Genomic DNA, 19,944 nt, shown 5'->3' on the forward strand with positions numbered 1-19,944 from the left:
TGGTGTATGTAAATCTTTAAAATAATAGTAAAAATTTAACTACAATTATAGTGTATAATACCCTAAATATCAAACATACCATGAGAGATTGTTGAATAGGATGTCACTTATTTGAAAAGGAAATATTCCTCAAGCTTTAGACAAAAGAAGAGATGAATATGCAAGTATACTTGAATAAAAATATATGAAGTTTTCAAAAGAAAGAAAAAAAACATATAAGCATGTTTGATCAAATGAAATAAAAAAAAAAAAAACTAAAGATCCCATGAGTATTATTTCGAATACTCAACCAACAAAGAAAATGTCAAAGAAAAATAACTATGAAAAAAAAACATAACACGTCCTAACTAAGTTTGTCGAAGAAATTTCTTTTCTTGTATCATATCCCATCCTCTATTGAAATTCTTCGGTACTTTATAAATTTAGGTATCAGTAAATTTTTTTTTTATATTTTTTTGCGAAATAAAAACCCTATTTCATTGTGTGAAATGAAATAGGGTTTGATGTGACGCTAAAAAATAGGGCACGTACTTTACTTTTGGTTAAGATTATTGGGCTTGTCTTTTTTGGTCTCGAAATATGAATCAAGGTAGACTACTTCTAGTGACCCTTTTTTAGATGTTGAAATGTTTCTATTGAAAAAGGTTATGACAGGCAGTTGAGAGTTTTCTTCCATAGTATTACGACCTAAATAGATACATTGAAGCACGGTCGTAGTTGAAAGTTTAGGAGTAAATTTAGACAAATTCAGTTTGGATAAAAGTTTGGTTTGTGCGTGATAGGAATAGGTTGAATTCTTGGGAATTAGTGTTTGTAAATTTTAAAATGACAGTGAAAATTTCACTACAGTATGATAGAAATTGGATATAAATCATATTACACATGATTGTTAAATCAGGATATATGACTCTGTCATTTACTCTTTTTTGTTCTGTTTTTATTTTTATTCAATAGAAAAAAAAATTGTCTCCTACATAATTAATCTTGCAGATTTTACAGTAACTCAGTATATTTAGAAATAACTAATTTAGTTTTTGTTGATTAATCATTAAAAGACAAAATAAAATTGTCTTATATAATCAACATTACAGACTCAACAGCAATACTAATTTAAATTTAATTTAAAATAAAAATTTAAAAATTTAAAAGAGGTCATAAATTCAACTATTTTTTAATTTATTTAGTTATTAAAAACTTTCATTTAGTATTTTTTTTATTAAAAAATATCACTAAAAATTTTTTTACCAAAGTTTAAAATATATGTGTGTGTGTATTTTTTTTCGGACTTGAGCTGAATTTTAAACATCCTTTTGAAAAGTGGATAAAAGTAAACAAAAGAAGTAATTGAAAAATCCTTTTCCTGAGTCTCGATGAGTTGGAACTTGGAAGTATTATTATATTATCGGTTCTGACGAAAATAAAGCCACCTTCCTCATTTTTTCCCCAAGAAATATTTAAAGGAGCCAGTAATGACTATGCATGTATATGTATACCAGAGAAGTCTATAGCGCTTTAAGATTTAAAATATTTCATGGGTTCATTAATAATTGTATCACTTTAAGAAAAATAATTTTTAAAAAACAAAAAACCATTTAAAAAAGCTTTCCATGCTAAAAAAAAAAAGAGAATCTGTTAGAAAATTGAAAAGACGTCTATGGACAATGCATGTCATTATTGTTCCCTAAGTCACAACTTGGTGCTAGAATCTCTTTGGCAGAGTTACTTTTGAATATTTACTATCCATATATTAATTGTATATTAAAATTAATTATTAATATACTTATATATAAAAATATAAAATATATATTAAAAAATAAATTAAATCATACATATATTTACATATAAATATATAATAATTAATTTTAATATATAAATAATATTTTTTAATATTTATAGTGACCTATTTATAAAAGTTCAACATATATACTCTTTGTCAAATTTAAAAATCAATTACAATATCATAAAATTTATAATATATTATTTATATATCAAAATCAACTATAAAATTTAGCATCTTATATTTATTTATAAATATATATTATTTAATTTATTTTTAATATTATATATATATAACGTAATTATAACATTTAATCATATATCCTTTAAAATATATTGCGCTCCATAATTGTCCTTGTGCTAATAATTAAGATACGGAAATTTACATAGGAGTAGTTGTTATACGAACGCGCGGTCGTGCCGCCCACGTGTCGGATTTGGTAGGGCCACTTTATTTGGTAATAAATAACAATAAAATAAAGAATAATACTCAATGGTTTTTTTCGAACAACATCAATAATGAATTCTAAAATTAGTTCAATTCAAATAAAATATATTACATTCTTAAATTATTTATTTAAATTTTAATATTAAAAGGAGTATTCTACTATATAAATTGGGATGATATAGAGAATATAAATATTTTTTATAGTTATTTTTTATTATTTTATTATTATTCAAAATGTAAGTCCTACCTTTATCAATTTCTCTTTCATCCTATTAAGAAAATATCTGTAAATTTACATCTGTACCTTATAATTCACCATATTAGAATAATTATCTGTACACCTAGTAAATTAAACATCTGACATATCTATTATTCACATTATTTAATATTTTCATTATCTACCTATACTTCTTCTAAAATAAAATAAAAAATTTGATTTCACTAGAGAGAAATTGACGAATGGAAATGAGCATGAGTATTCAACAATGGCGGGCTTGCTTTCTATGGGGTTCCACGTATTTACAACTTGCACTGCCCATATCCAAATATGCTTCCCACTTCCCATTATTTTGTCTTTAGTAATATATTAGTCCTTACTTTTACAAAGAGATAACATGTATATTATTTACTATCATTATTAAAAATCTACTTGATAATTTTTTTTAAAAGTTAATTAATCTAAAGTCAAAATTATCAGAGACATAATTATCACTTAAAACTTTACTCTTAAAACAATATTTCAAAGAAGGGAGACCTCTAGTATAACTTGAATTAAGAACGTTAAAGTTGTATTTTTCTTATACCTGCTGACTGCACTATAAATAGAGGCTCAAAAATCCCAAAATCTATCGCCATTACAACACAATCACATACTTTCATTCATACACACTTAGAAACCAAAAAAAAAAAAAAAGATGAGTTCGTTTGGTGTGAAGGTGGCATCACTAGTGTGGTGTGCAGTGGTGTTAGTAGTGATTGTTGGAGAGTTACCAATGTCGACAGATGCACAAGCATCAGGGCTAGATCCGTCATTTTACAAGAACAGCTGTCCGAATGTTCATTCCATTGTTCGTGAAGTCATAAGGAATGTTTCCAAAACAGATCCTCGCATGCTTGGTAGCCTCATTAGGCTTCACTTCCATGACTGCTTTGTTCAAGTATCATACTCATCACTATGCTACTTCTTTCATTTACTATATCCTAAATCCTTATTAACTTGAATCAAAGTTTAATTCATACAGATAATACAAGTTTAATTCATGTTGATAGTAAAAAATATAATTAAGGTGGCTCTCTCTGCTTTATGGTTCATATAATATAGTGCATATAGATCATCAAATCGATCTTTCTTAGTTCTTAGTTCTTACTCTTTTGGAAACTGCTAAGATCTTTGTCCCCACTAACCATACTATTACTGTGCATGGTGGGACCACTGGATCCCAGTTGAAGTTGAACAGACTACAGAGTCACAGATGATATGGTTTCCTTTCATTTCACCCAATCAGAGAGGGGAATAAATGAGTTTAGTTAACAATTAGAAGAACTGAGAATGAATATTCACAAAAATCATTATCTATTTTTTTATTTTGTATTAAAATTCAAAAATTACAAATAAGGTACTATTCATTTTTCTTAAAAATATTAGTTTTCAGCTAAAAATTAAAGAGAGCTATTTAGATAAAGATGTCAAAAACATTTTTTTAAATATTTTTTAAAAATTAAAATTTAACACATATGATTAATTAAACTGTATTATTTATAGAAAAATAACCAAAATACCTCTATTATAAAAAATGACTAAAATACTTTTATTATATATATAAATTTTAAAAATTTTTAAATACGTCTAAACCTCTCACTATTAGAAAAATAAAACACATCAATCCTAATATAAGAACTTATATATTTCAATAATAAAAATTTTTTAATAGTACCATTTGTAACTAAATTTGGTAAGAGACTTAGTTGTTATCGTAATAAAAGGTGAGGAATTTTTTTTAAAAAAAGATTCTTTTAAGCTCATAAGAATTTATGACCAATTTAAATAATATAAAAAAATATTTTAGTATAATTATGATATGATAACTATAACGATCATACCGTTTCAAAAAGTGTTACTAAAATTAAAATAATATTTTTTATTATTAAACAACGCTTTTTAAAAAGTTTTGTTTAAAAAAATTGTTACTAAAATATAAAAAAATATAACTTTAATTTTAATAGCACTTGCATAATCATCTAGTTACCATAACATAGTCATATTAGAATCCACCAACATAAAAATATATTATTTAAAATTCTAACCGACCTTATATCAAATAGATCATCTTAATTTATTTTTTTCATAACATTAATATTATTACATATATTTACTATAAAATGAGATCTAATTAAATAGAGTTTATACTCAATTTGGGATAATAAATAAGATGTAAATCAACAAAATATTTTAAAAAACATAAAAATACCAATCATCTTCTTATCTTTATACAAGAAAACAAGTTAAAATTGTACAAAGAAAGTTTATTACTAGCTAGTGAGTAGTGAGTGACTGTATGTATATGTATGTGCAGGGATGTGATGCATCAATTTTGTTGAACGACACAAAAACCATAACGAGTGAGCAAAGTGCACCTCCCAATAGCAATTCAATTAGGGGCTTGGATGTTGTGAACAAGATCAAAACAGAGGTGGAAAAAGCTTGTCCTGGAGTAGTTTCATGTGCTGATATTCTTGCTCTTGCAGCTGAAATCTCATCTGTTTTGGTATGCCTTAACTAAAATAAATGGTACAATATAATTACATGTTTTCCACAAAACATTTATTTGAATTGTGTTAACGTTTACAGGGTCAGGGTCCTGATTGGAAAGTTCCATTAGGGAGAAGGGACAGTACAACAGCAAATAAAACCCTTGCTGGTTTGAACCTTCCAGGTCCTTCATTCGACCTCACAACACTTATATCATTCTTCAAGAGACAAGACCTCAATGTTACTGACCTAGTTGCACTCTCAGGTATCAAACATTACAATCATTCACTTACAAGAAAAAAAATAATACTTATTGATTATTTTTGTAGTGTTTTCAAATTATTTAAGGTTCATTTATTATTCCTATTTTTAAAGGTTATTTTTACTTATAATATAATTAAGAATTATTCTTAATAGAATTTATTAGAGATATAACTATTCATATGTCTTCTCCTATTAACTTAAACCTTTAGAAAAAATGATTTTATGACAAAATCTCACTACGGAGCTAATGGAATATTTGTATAATGTGTACAATGGGCTATTTATTTGGCCCAATATGAGTTAAAAAATGAACATTTAGGATAAAATACTAGTAATTTCTCAAACACAATACACCCATATACTATCCAAAATAACCATCCGGATACCAGAAATAATAAACATCTGATGTCCTATTAAATCAAACATCTCTAAACTTCCATTGTACACATTGTATAAATATTCCATTGGCTCCCTATACTTCCTCTTCATGACATGATATAAGAATTTATATAACCGAAAGATTTAGAATAGCCCCAAAAGAAACTCTTTCATAAAAGAGTGTATTCGAGATATAATTATTTATGTGTTTTTTATCTAAAAATAATTTCTGTGATAGTATAAATATATAAAAATGTTTCTTTGTTATTTAGGTGCTCATACAATTGGAAGAGCTCGGTGTCAATTTATAACTGATCGATTGTACAACTTTAGCAACAGTGCAAAACCTGATCCAAATCTAAACACAACTTACTTACAACAATTGAGATCAATATGCCCTAAAAATGGACCCGGAAATACCCTCACAAATTTGGATTCAAGCACACCTGACAAATTCGACAAGAACTACTACTCCAATCTGCAGGTCCGCAAGGGATTGCTCCAGAGTGATCAAGAATTGTTCTCCACGCCCGGTGCCGAAACCGTTAGCATTGTGAACAAGTTCAGTAGTGACGAGAATGCTTTCTTTGAGGCCTTCAAGGCTTCTATGATCAAGATGGGTAACATTGGTGTGATAACCGGTAACAAAGGCGAAATTCGAAAGCAATGTAACTTTGTTAACACACAATCTATTGAGTTGGGTCTGGGTCGCTACAATTCAGAAGATAGTATGGTTAGTTCATCTTAGATTTAGTGAGTTATTAGGGTCCGAGAATAAAGAATCTTTATGTGCACATTTTATGCTATGTGCCAGAGGCTAATTACCTACTATAGCTTTGTGACGAGTGTGTGTGACTTTTTTTTGTTATGTGAGTTTGTTTGCTCCTTGTAATAGTATTTTGAGTTGCGTTATGTAATAATGTTCGGAGTCAATTTCACCAGTTAGTTTCAAAAGACTTAATTAATTATACATGTTCTGTTTAATTTTTTCTCTCGATGTGATAATGCAAAACAGAGAAATAAGGTGGAAACTCACCTGCAGTCGACTGCAGGTAAAGTTGTTTCTGGATCGTTGACACATGTTAAAAAAAATTGATTTATTTTATACAAATGGTTTATTTAAAAAAATCGGTTTGAATAGATCAAATAACTACTTTTAAAATAATTTAAATTCTTTCTACGTGTTATTCCTAAATTCCTAACAGATAAATTTGATATGTTCTTTTTCTTCATTCATATTGACCAATTTTTCTTTAAATTTATCTGAAACTTTTTTTATTTAATTTTTGTCAAATATATGTATACAAATTGTTTGAAAAAGTAAAATTTAGTATTCTGAAAAAGAAACAAAATTCACGATTTTTTTATAGGAATGGCATAAATGATATCATCTGTCCTTTTTTTTGTGTCTCTGTTTCTATTTTCTTGATGAGTTTTGTTTTATTTCCCATAACTTATATTTTCAGTTGCTTTTAAATTAAGCTGTAAACATATTTTAAATTAAGCTGTAAAAATATGTTCAATTGCAAATTTATCGTTAAATTAAATTTTATGGTAATCAATGAATTAACTTTTATTTTACTAATAAACTATTTTCATGTAAATTATTGTTGATTTTTCAATATTATTCTATAAATAAATTATTTTTTAAGATAATAAGACTATAATTTACTTTATCTAGAAATTATGATTTCACTGTCATGCACGTTTTTGTGTTTTTACTTATCAACTAGAATTTATTTTTTAATGAAATTAGAATTTATTTTCAATAAAACAAAAGTATCTAATCAAAATATTAATTTGGTCTCCTTAAATAATTGAACATAATATTATTAATTTTGTCTACAACAAAAATTTTTAATAAATTTTTTCAAAATAAAATTGATTCAAAAATAGAAAAAAAAGAACAACTAATGAAAATATTTATTTTGACATTGCCATCAAGAATAGGATAGCCATAGAAAAAATTCAACCAAATAAAAAGGACCTAACTCATACCATTAAACTACCATCATATCATCACAATAAACTATAACATCACCAACTAAAGAGACATATAACAAATATGAAAGAGATCATGCCAAAATTTCAACATTGCTCATGCTATCAACTAGTCTACGTTATACCATAATTATATTTTTATCTTCCATCACATGAAATTGCCATGAATTATCTTGGTATTTATGATCCTGAACATCAAAATGGTGTGATGACATAAATATGTACGTATTTATTAAATAATTTTCATCATTCACAGAGGAATGAATAAAAACATAAATTAAAAAATACATTTGAAATAATAAATTTGATTAAGAAATATAAATAAAAAGAACATACCTAATTGAAAGTTTCATATTAGTTCTGAAAAAGGGATTGAAAGAGAACGAATTTTACGTGCGAAACGAAGAAGGGAATAAAAGTAACTGCTTGGTCCAATTCAAACCGGTTTTTTTAAATAAATCATTTATATAAAATAAACCAATTTTTTTTAAATCATATAGTAACACATGTCAGTCATCCAGAAGCAACTTCACCTGCAGTCGACTGCAGGTGAGTTTCTGCCGAGAAATAATTGCTCTGCTCCAAGTATTTATTTCCAAAACAACACTACGGCTTTTTTATTCAAATAAATATAAAAATTAGTTTAATTCTAAGAATATGCATATATAGAAAACTGAACGAAAATGTGCATGGTCTAAATTGGTTGGAGTGCATATAAAATGAATTTTATCATCATTTTATCTGAGCCATTGGCAAAATGACACATCAATTATATATATAGCACATGTGAATTGGCTAGATTTAATATTCACACAATAATTTTAGTATATAGATCATTTTTATAGTGTGTGATCAAATTAAATTCAATAACTTTAGTTCAACGTATAATATGAACAAGTCATTAAATTATTGTCATTTTTTTTTGTCAAGATGTGATAGTAATTTAACGATTAGCTTATATTATATGTTGAACTAAAAATATTGAATTTAATTTGATCTCAAATTACGAAAATAATTCGCATACTAGGATCATTTTATGGATATTTGACTAATTTAAATAACCTATATAAAATGGTGATAAAATTTATTTCACATATGTTTCAAATGATTTGGACCATGTGAATTTTCGTCCAACTTTTTTCATATGCCAATTTTTGAAATTAAACTATTTTATATTTATTTAAATAACGATAAACTACAAAAAAATGTACTTGAATAATTTTATCGCTAATAAAAATGTACTTACGTTTTATTATTGACAAAAATATCCTCAAATAAGTTAAAAATGCCACAAAAATATCCAACATTAAATATGTATTCTTAAAAAATATTTTAAAAATTGAATTTTGATACGGTGTTTTGCAATCATGATTAGAAAAAGAGATATTTTTATCCTTAAAATTTGATGATTTTTTGCTAAATATATATATTTTTTGTGATTTTTTTGTCAACTGTAACACCATACCACACTGAGTTTTACGCTTAAGTCGTAAAAACGAGGTGGTGTAGCATTACGACCTCTAAAATAAAATGTGTACATATAATGGCAGAAGAATCATAATATGCTAGGAACCTTGAAGAATAGAGGAAACAAAATCGCGAAAATAAAAGCGCAACGCTCAAGAAACGAGTTAACTTGCGTGCTAAGAAAGCTACAGCTGTTAAGTGTAAAGTAACCCGAAACATGAAAATAGAGTCAAAGATACAAAGTAACGAGCTCCTGACTCAGCCTGCGAAGTCAAAACTGGCCGGAGAATGCACACACACACACACCTCTAAGAGGATCAAAAAGAATAAGTTATGCGGAGAGAAAGCTAAATACATATATACAAATCACTGTACAACAAAAAAACCTAGTAACCACTCCGCTTCAAGAGTCCAGACGCCTAACGAGATGTCTCTCAACCTGCATCTGAAAAACAACAACATAGTATGGAATGAGAACCGGAGGTTCTCAATATGGTAAAGGTACCACACACATAAGATATAAGGTCCTGGGAATGCCAGAGGCAATCCTAGAATGCCGACACTTAGATTACAGAGTTTAAGGTATTAAACAGAAGCAATAAAAGGTAGTTTTCTAAGAATATCTAAACCTAACTTAACTTAACCTTAAATCTAAATTCCATAATGTCATTCCTCCATACCTCCAACTTCATTATGCATTTCACAGACAAATAAACAGATAAAGACAAACACAAGAAGGTTACAAATACTGCAGGTAACAGATATACACTTAACATGGCAAGTACATTTAGGCACACCCAGTTAAAGCACAAGCAAGTAATTCAAGTAATATGAATATGATGCATGCCTGTCCTATGGCTGATGAGGCTCATCTATCGGTTATCCAGCCAACCCGACAAGTCCGAAAACCTTAGACTGTCCCTTGACATGCATCCCCAAGAGTCTATGCATAGCTTTTTCTCAAATAATCAATATTGCTCAATGGGGGTAACATTCTCGGAAATTTATAGTGCCCGGTCACCCTTACGTCGTAGGGCCAATAGAGTATCGAGTTTTCAACCTGATACACGTGGTGGCAAGCCACAGTACTTTACCCAAGGAATCTCGTATCTCAGATCATTCAAATTCACAAGCCACATAAATAATTCAATTATAATTCATCAATATCCACATCATTCTCAATCGCATCTCATTCCTAATCATACATCAATCATATTCAATCCTTATCCTTCATTATCACACCTCCCATTCCGTCCATCAATAATTCGAATTCAAAACATAATTCATTCTTTTCCAAATGAATCAAACTTAAAACATACTCATTTTCTTAATAATTCAAAATCAAACCATATAACCTTTGAATCTAAATCTTTTTAAATAATCATCTAAACAAAATCTCTAATTTTTATAAAATTTTTGCAGCATCTCCTCTAAAACTTGGACTTTGCCACCTTTTTCGGGTCCAAACCTATATTCTTTTCAATTCAACATACCCTTCCTCATCATCATTACAATCACCACAATAAATCTACCTCAGATCAACAATTATACTCATACAATATTCAAATTCAACAACCAAAATTCAACTAAGAATCATAGTTCACAAATCCTAACCTTTTAACACAAATACCTCATTATCACAATAACATCCACAATAGTTATACCTCAAATCAATAATTCACTAAATCACCAGTTAATCAACAAGCACCAAACCAACCATGTTCATCAACAGGATACTAAGTATTAAATATACACATGCAATCCAACTTATCCTATGGTCATCTAGCTTAAGTTTTCACAGAATATTATATATTAAATGTAAGAAACCTAGACCATGTCTTAGCCGATTCTCACGTAGTGATCAAGGAAACTTATTTAAAACAAACACAGCCCTTCCAAAATTCAATAAACACTAAGCTCAGCTTCCCCCAAGTTCCAATATTCATAATTCCAAGCTCCAATTATTTATTCACAACCTAATACACATTTATAACACATACATACCCAATTTAATACTCAAATCTCAAATTCAATGAAATTAAAATAGAATTATCGTATCCTCACCTTACCCAAACTTCACATAAGCAAGAGTGAACGTTTCCTCAAGCTAATTGGATTCTAAAATATCAAAAAGCAAAGAAATTCAATACACGTTCCATACCTTCAAGAATTGGAGGAAAAGAGTGGCTGGGAGTATTTAACGACTTACCTATAAAATTGTTCCGGTAGAAATGTAGAGCTCGACGTGGTGAACGCGTGGCCGCAAATGGTGCGGCGATCGGAGCTCGGACAGAGGAGTTACGGCGTTCGGAGTTCACCGTAAGGGTTCGGGAGTGTTTCACTTCTCCATGGAGCTTTCACGCTGCATTCAGGTGAAAATGAGGAAGAAAAGGGCTTTCGGGCTCATTTAATACGTTGGTCCGGTTGGACCAACGGTCCGATTTGGGTTCGGTTCAATCAGTTTGACCCGTTCGGTTCAATCTTGGACCGTTTTCTTTGAAATTAGTGTCAAAATCCTCATTTTGATGAGGTCTATCCTAATTTGATATAATATTCATATTTCTAATCTTTCTTATTAAACACTAATTTATTGACTAATTATCTATTAATTTATCGGGGTTTACATTCTACCCACCTAACAAAGAATTTTGTCCTCAAAATTTAAATTCAGTTACCTGAAAAGAGATGTGGGTAGTCCTTTCACATATCTGATTCGAGTTTCCAAGTATGTTCCTCGATACCAGCTCGACTCCAAGCTACCTTTACCAATGATACTTCCTTCCAGCGGAATCGTTTAATGCTGGTGTCATCAATTCTCACTGGAATTACCGGAAGTGTTAGATCTTCTCTTACCTGAATCGGTTCTGGTTCTAGAATATGACTTGCGTCAGGAGTATATTTCCGAAGTTGTGATACATGAAACACATCGTGCAAGTTCGAAAGATACGGTGGTAAAGCAATTCTATATGCTACCGACCCAATTCTCTTCAGGATCTCAAATGGTCCAATATAACGGGGATTCAATTTCTTAGTTTTAATAGATCTTCCCACTCCAGTGGTTGGTGTAACCTTCAGAAAAACATGCTCTCCTTTTTCAAACTCCAAAGGCTTTCGTCTCTGATCAGTATAGCTCTTCTGACGGCTCTGGGCTATAACCATTCGACTGCGAATCTTCTTTATCTGCTCAGTAGTTTCAGCTATCATCTCAGGCCCTAATAAACTTTTTTCTCCAGTTTTATACCAACATAGCGGAGATTGACATTTTCTACCATACACAACCTCATATGGAGCCATTCCGATGCTCGCATGGTAGCTATTATTATAAGCAAATTCCACTAACAGCATATACCGATCCTAGATTGCTGGCTGGTCCAAAACACAAGCCCTTAGCATATCTTCGAAGGTCTGAATAGTTCTCTCTGACTGTCCATTTGTCTGAGGGTGATACGCAGTACTCAAACTTAACTGAGTCCCAAATGCATGCTGAAAAGCTCCCCAGAAACTTGATGTAACACGAGGATCTCTGTCAGATATAATGGTAGAAGGCACGCCGTGCAACCTGGCAATCTCTTTGATATACATTCGAGTCAATTCTTCTATTGTGCAACTTATTCGGATAAGAAGAAAGTGAGCTAATTTTGTTAGTCGGTCCACAACTACCCAAATAGCATCACAACCAGACCGGGTTCTAGGCAAACCTATCACAAAATCCATTGCGATACTCTCCCATTTTTATTGTGGAATCTCTAAAGGTTGAAGGGTTCCTGATGGTCTCTGATACTCAATCTTAACCTTCTGACATGTTAAACATTTAGATACATACAATGCCACATCATTTTTCATCCTTGGCCACCAGAACATCGCTTTCAAATCCTGATACATTTTGGTGCTTCCTGGATGAATTAAAAACCCGCTCTTATGAGCTTCTTTCAAGATACTCTGTCGCAGGTCTCCAACATCCGACACAACAATCCGGTTCTTGAACCTCCACAAACCATCCTGACCTTCAGACACTTTCTACTGTTTTCCCTGTTCAACTGCTGGTAATACCTTACGTAACGCTTCACTATCTTGATGAGCCCTCAGAAGTTCTGATTTAAAATCACTTGAAATCTGTAACTGACTCAAACACAGAATTCTAAATTCTTCTCTAACTCCCAAATTCAAACCTTGAAATGCCTTTAGTAACTTTTTATCCCGTAGCATCATCCAAGCTGCATATAAAGACTTCCAACTTAAGGCATCCACCACAATGTTTGCTTTTCCTAGATGATAATTCAATTCAAAATCATAATCTTTTAGAAGCTCCATCCACCTCCTCTGGCGCATATTCAACTGTTTCTGCTTAAAAAGATACTTCAAACTCTTATGGTCTGAGAAAACATGAAACTTAACACCATAGAGATAGTGCCTCCAAATCTTTAAAGCAAATACAACAGCAGCAAGTTATAAATCGTGAGTCGGATAGTTCATCTCATGCGGCCTTAACTGCCGTGAGGCGTATGCTATAACATTCTGGTGCTGCATCAGAACACACCCTAAACCTTTTTAATGATGCATCACAGTACACTTCAAACGGTTTACTTGGTTCAGGCAATACCAACACGGGTGCAGTAGTCAACTTGTGCTTCAATGCTTGGAAACTCTTATCACACTCCGACGTCCAGGCAAAAGGTGTATGCTTCCTAGTCAGCTTAGTTAAAGGTAAGGTGAGCTGTGAAAATTCCTTAATGAATCTGCGATAATACCCCGCCAAACCTAGGAAACTCCTGATCTCTGTTACTCAAGTTGGTCGCTGCCAATTCATTACTGCTTCCACCTTGGCAGGATCCACAACTATCCCCTGTTTACTCACCACGTGACTTAGAAACTTCACCTCACTCTTCCAGAACTCGCATTTAGATAGCTTAGCATACAACTTCCTATCTCTCAGAATTTGCAGCACAGTTCGCAAGTGATTAGCAAGCTCCTCCTCAGTCTTAGAGTAAACAAGAATATCATCAATAAAGACGATAACAAATTTGTCCAGGTACGGCCGGAAAATTCTGTTCATATAATCCATGAATACTGTTGGAGCATTAGTTAATCCAAAAGACATCACCGTTTACTCATAATGACCCTAACGTGTCCTAAAAGCAGTTTTCAGAATATCTTCATCTCTAACCCTTATCTGATAATACCCGGATCGCAAATTGATCTTAGAAAATATACCGGCACCCTGTAATTGATCAATTAGATCGTTGATTCTAGGTAACGGATATTTATTCTTCACATTGATCTTATTCAATTGCTGATAATCAACACACAAGTGCATACTCCCGTCCTTCTTCTTTACCAATAGTACTGGCGCTCCCCACAGAGAAACACTTGGTCGGATAAAATGCTTACCCAATAGATCTTCCAGCTGAGCCTTCAGTTCAGCCATTTCTAAAGGTGACATCCTTTTTGGAGTAATCGAAATTGGACCGGCTCCTGGCACTAATTCAATTGCAAATTCAACCTCTCGGTTAGGTGGAAATTCATTAATATCATCCTGAAACACATCTAGAAATTCACATACAACTGGAATCTATTCTAAACTCTAATCATCACCTGATACTCCCATAGTTAATAACATAATACCCTGACATTCAATTCCAGAACAGTTTACTATCATAAAGTTCAAATAATAACTATTCACCACAACCGGCGCTTCTAACCCTTCCGGCATAAACTGTACTGACTTCCCAGAACAATCAAGCAAAACATTATTCTTCGATAACCAATCCAATCCCAAAATGAGATCAAGACCAGTTCATTGACAAACAAATCAAATCATGCACAAACTCACGCTGTTGTACTCAGAATGGAACTTTTGGGCATCCTATTCTAGTCACTATGGCTTCGTGAGTAGCATTATGTACTTTCAAATCATAACCTAAAACCTCCATTCTCAATCCTAACTCATTAGCCTTTTCAAATGCAATAAATGAATGACTTGCTCTTGAATCAAATAAAGCATTTAAGATTTTACAAGCCATTTCACAGTTACCTCTAATCAGTGTCTCAGATCCCTCAGCACCTGCTGCAGAAGTGGTATATACTCTCCCAGGCTGCTGTACTCTACCAGTCTCATATTTCTTCTTCTCCGGACAATTATTGGCCATATGCCCGGGCTGTCAACAGAAATAGCATACCCCAAGTCCGAATCTGCACGGAACTTCAGGATGGTACTTTTCGCACCTCTGACAGTTTAAATCCTGCTGTGGCTGCTTTCCAAACCTTCTCCTCTGATTAACATTAGTATTCGGCCTTCTATAATTACCGTGGCCTTGAGTCTGCTACAGAACAAAGCCTCCAAACTTGAAATTCCTACCTCTCGGAGCAAAGTTCCTCCCTGAAGGCCTCTAAAAAGGCGCCCTCAAACTTCCTTTCTCTGCTGCCACCTTTCTCACACAATCTTTAGCCACCCGACTCTTATTCACCAATTCAGAAAATACTCTGATCTCCATTGGGATAACGAAGCTCAGAATATCGCTTCAAAGACTTCCCGCATATTTAATACACTTCCATTCAACAAAATCTTCAGGCGCACCATGACAGATACGAGAAAAGCAACATAACTCCTCAAATTTGCTAGTATACTCAGCAATAGTCATCTGGCCCTGCTTTAACTGCATCAATTCAAGTTCCTTGGCATTTCTAACTGAATTAGGAAAGTATTTCTTATAGAATTCTGTCCGGAAGACCTCCCAAGGAATCACAGCACCATCAGGCTGCAGGATACGTCGGGTTCCCTGCCACCAATACTGAGCCTCACCTTGCAGCTGATAAGTTCCAAATTCAACCCATTGTTCCTCAGGAACCTGTTGGGCTTGTAATGCCCATTCCATAGCCTGAATCCAATTATCTGCATTGGTGGGATTTGAGGTCCCCCAAAAATTCGGAGGGTGAACTTTCAGAAATGTAGCAAGTGTCATAGGACCGTCCTCATCATTATTGATCCCGTGATTCCCTGATTTATCTGATTACCCAGTGCCTCGGCTGTCGCCTACATAGCTGCAACCATATTTCCCAGGGCAGCCATAAAGTCTACTGGATCAGTCCCCGCCGGGCTAGGAGTAACAGTGCCTATCCTACCTCTACCTCGCCCGCGACCGCATCCGCGAGTTGACATCTGGTCCCTATACACACCAAACAAGTGATATTAAGTTGATTAGTCTCAATATCGCAGGTCTAATGCTTTAAGTTCCAAATGCATGCTCACAAACATTTATGCCATATATATCAATCAGATATCCTAATAGCACATAAACACACATACAGAGAATGCACAGAAGCATAATCAGTCTATTTTTCAGGCTCTATAGGAACGAACTACTCTCATACCATAATGTAACACCCTACAACACTGAGCTTTACGCTTAAGTCGTAAAACATAGGTGGTGTGGCATTACGACCTCTAAAATAAAATGTGTACATATAATGGCAGAAGAATTATAATATGCTAGGAGCCTTGAAGAATAGAGGAAATAAAATCGCAAAAATAAAAGCGCAACGCTCAAGAAACGAGTTAACTTGCATGCTAAGAAAGCTACAGCTGTTAAGTGTAAAATAACCCAAAACATGAAAAGAGAGTCAAAGATACAAAGTAACGAGCTCTTGACTTAGCCTGCGAAGTCAAGACTGGCTGGAGAACACACACACACACACACACACACACACACACACACACACACACATATCCGAAACCCAGATGTACATAAACAAAATCCTGCCTCTTCATACACCTCTAAGAGGATAAAAAAGAATAAGTTATGCGAAAAAAAATCTAAATACATATATACACATCACTGTATAACAAAACAACCCAGTAACCACTCCGCTTCAAGAGCCCAAACGCCTAACGAGATGCCTCTCAACCTGCATCTGAAAAATAACAACATAGTATGGAATGAGAACTAGAGGTTCTCTGTATGGTAAAGGTGTCACACACATAAGATATAAGGTCCTGGAAATACGAAAGGCAATCCTAGAACGCCGACAATCAGATTACAGAGCTTAAGGTATTAATCAGAAGCAATAAAAGATGGTTTTCTAAGAATATCTAAACCTAACTTAACTTAACCTTAAATCTAAATTCCATACTGCCATTCCTCCAAACCTCCAACTCCATTATGCATTTCACAGACAAATAAACAGATAAAGACAAACACAAGAAGGTTACAAATACATGCAGGTAACAGATATACACTTAACATGGCAAGTACATTTAGGCATACCCAGTTAAAGCACAAGCAAGTAATTCAAGTAATATGCATATGATGCATGCATGTCCTATGGCTGATGAGGCTCATCTGTCGGTTATCCAGCCAACCCGACAAGTCCAAAAACCTTAGAATGTCCCTCGACGTGCATCCCCAAAAGTCTATGCATAGCTTTTTCTCAAATAATCAATATTGCTCAATGGGGATAACATTCCCGAGAATTTATAGTGCCCGGTCACCCTTACGTCGTAGGGTCAACAGAGTATCGAGTTTTCAACCTGGTACACGTGGTAGCAAGCCACGATACTTTACCCAGGGAATCTCGTATCTCAGATCATTCAAATTCATAAGCCATATAAATAATTTAATTATAATTCATCAACATCCACATCATTCTCAATCGCATCTCATTCCTCATCATACATCAATCATATTCAATCCTTATCCTTCATTATCACACCTCCCATTCTATCCATCAATAGTTCCAATTCAAAACATAATTCATTCTTTTCTAAATGAATCAAACTTAAAACATACTCATTTTCTTAATAACGCAAAATCAAACCACATAGCCTTTGAATCTAAATCTTTTGCCACCCTTTTCGGGTCCAAACCTACATTCTTTTCAATTCAACATACCCTTCCTCATAATCATAACAATCACCACAATAAATCTACCTCAGATCAACAATTATACTCATACGATATTTAAATCCAACAACCAAAATTTAACTAAGAATCATAGTTCACAAATCCTAAGCTTTTAACACAAAATACCTCATTATCACAATAACCTCCACAATAGTTATACATCAAATCAATAATTCACCAAATCACCAATTAATCAACAAGCACCAAACCAACCATGTTCATCAACAGCATACTAAGTATTAAATATACACATGCAATCCAACTTATCATATGGTCATCTAGCCTAAGTTTTTACAGAACATTATATATTAAATGCAAGAAACTTAAACCATACCTTGGCCGATTCTCATGTAGTGATGAAGACTTATTTAAAACAAACACAGCCCTTCCAAAACAAACACAGCCCTTCCAAAATTCAATAAACACTAAGCTCAGCTTCCTCCAAGTTCCAATATTCACAATTCCAAGCTCTAATTATTTATTCACAACCTAATACACATTTATAACACATATATACCCAATTTAATACTCAAAGCTCAAATTGAATGAAATTAAAATAGAATTATTGTATCCTCACCTTACCCATGCTTCACATATGCAAGAGTGAACGTTTTCCTCAAGCTAATTGGATCCTAAAACATAAAAAACAAAGAAATTAAATACCCGTACCATACTTTCAAGAATTGGGGGAAAGAGTGGCTGGGAGTATTTAACGACTTACCTATGAAATTGTTCCGGTAGAAACGTAGAGTTTAACGTGGTAAACGCGTGGCCACAAACAGTGCGACGATCGGAGCTCAGACAGAAGAGTTACGGCATTCGGAGTTCACCGTAAGGGTTCGGGAGTGTTTCTCTTCTCCCTGGAGCTTTCACGCTGCATTCAGGTGAAAATGAGGAAGAAAAGGGCTTTCGGGCTCATTTAATATGTTGGTCCGGTTGGACCGACGGTCCGGTTTAGGCCCAGTTCAATTGGTTCGACCCATTCGGTCCAATCTTAACAACTAATAATACTTTTAAAAAATCACAAACAAAATATACTTAACAAAAAATATAGATTTGTAAAAAAATGCATTAAAATTCAATATCTAAAATATTTTTTGAGAATACATATTTAATGTTGGGCATTTTTATCGCGTTTTTAAATTATTTAAAGATATTTTTGTCGATAACAAAATTTGAGTATATTTTTATTAACAACAAAATTATTCAGATATATTTTTAATAGTTTATCATAAATAAATTTAGTTATTATTTCTCTAATATTATTGTTAGATAATCTGGTAATTATCAATGAATAATGATGAAAACAATAGAAAAAGGAAAATGATAATTGTATGTTTAGTAGATATGTGTTTAATTTTCGCCCATTTAATATATATCATCATTATTATCATGATCATCGTCATTGTTTCTGAACACATTTTAACTTTTGTTTAGTATTGTCATTCTTATAATATTTTTTGTGACACATATGTAAATTTAATATATAACTAATAAAATTTATTATTTTTTAATAATATAAAATAAAATAGTCAAAGTATTAATTAATATTAAAAAGGATAGATTATATATTTTGTTTTTAATGTTTAAAAATTTTTAAAAAATATTTTTAATATTTAATTTCATTTAATTTTGTTCCTGATATTTTCAGTTCATTCAATGTTGTTTTTAACATTTTTTATTTGTGTCAAAATTATTTCAAAAAATTTTTATTTTGTCTCTAATATTTTGCATGAAATTAATATTCCGAGTATCAGGTATCCGTCTACCTGTTCGAAGCCGAGCCGAACCAATTAAATTGGTTCTGAAACCAACAGGTAATTGAATCCAACCCAAACTAACCTAACGGCTCTCTCTAGTAATTAGTTCGGGTAATGGTTCTGGAAATGCGAAATCGAACCAACCTGTGGACCTGACCATGTGTTAATTAAATAAAAAAATAAAAATTTAAAATATATATGCCT

At 32.2% G+C, this 19,944-nt stretch overlaps 1 protein-coding gene across 1 annotated transcript; it reads left to right on the plus strand.

Annotated features, from left to right (window-relative positions):
- The first annotated feature begins 2,958 nt into the window (after positions 1-2,958).
- LOC112796151 (peroxidase A2) lies at positions 2,959-6,599 on the plus strand. Its single transcript, XM_025838477.3, has 4 exons — positions 2,959-3,381; positions 4,798-4,989; positions 5,073-5,238; positions 5,888-6,599. The coding sequence occupies exons 1-4, from the start codon at positions 3,139-3,141 to the stop codon at positions 6,361-6,363; spliced, it is 1,077 nt and encodes a 358-aa protein (XP_025694262.1). The 5' UTR covers positions 2,959-3,138; the 3' UTR covers positions 6,364-6,599.
- Positions 6,600-19,944: the final 13,345 nt, after the last annotated feature.

This window comes from Arachis hypogaea, chromosome 4, assembly GCF_003086295.3.
Source record: "Arachis hypogaea cultivar Tifrunner chromosome 4, arahy.Tifrunner.gnm2.J5K5, whole genome shotgun sequence".
Taxonomy (NCBI): Eukaryota; Viridiplantae; Streptophyta; class Magnoliopsida; order Fabales; family Fabaceae; genus Arachis; species Arachis hypogaea.

Bases quoted from the DNA above. Each gene is read 5' to 3' on its own strand.
- LOC112796151 (XM_025838477.3), top strand. From the start codon at position 3,139: ATGAGTTCGTTTGGTGTGAAGGTGGCATCACTAGTGTGGTGTGCAGTG. The intron at 3,382-4,797 runs GTATCATACTCA...ATGTATGTGCAG, and splicing joins TCCATGACTGCTTTGTTCAA to GGATGTGATGCATCAATTTT. The intron at 4,990-5,072 runs GTATGCCTTAAC...TAACGTTTACAG, and splicing joins CTGAAATCTCATCTGTTTTG to GGTCAGGGTCCTGATTGGAA.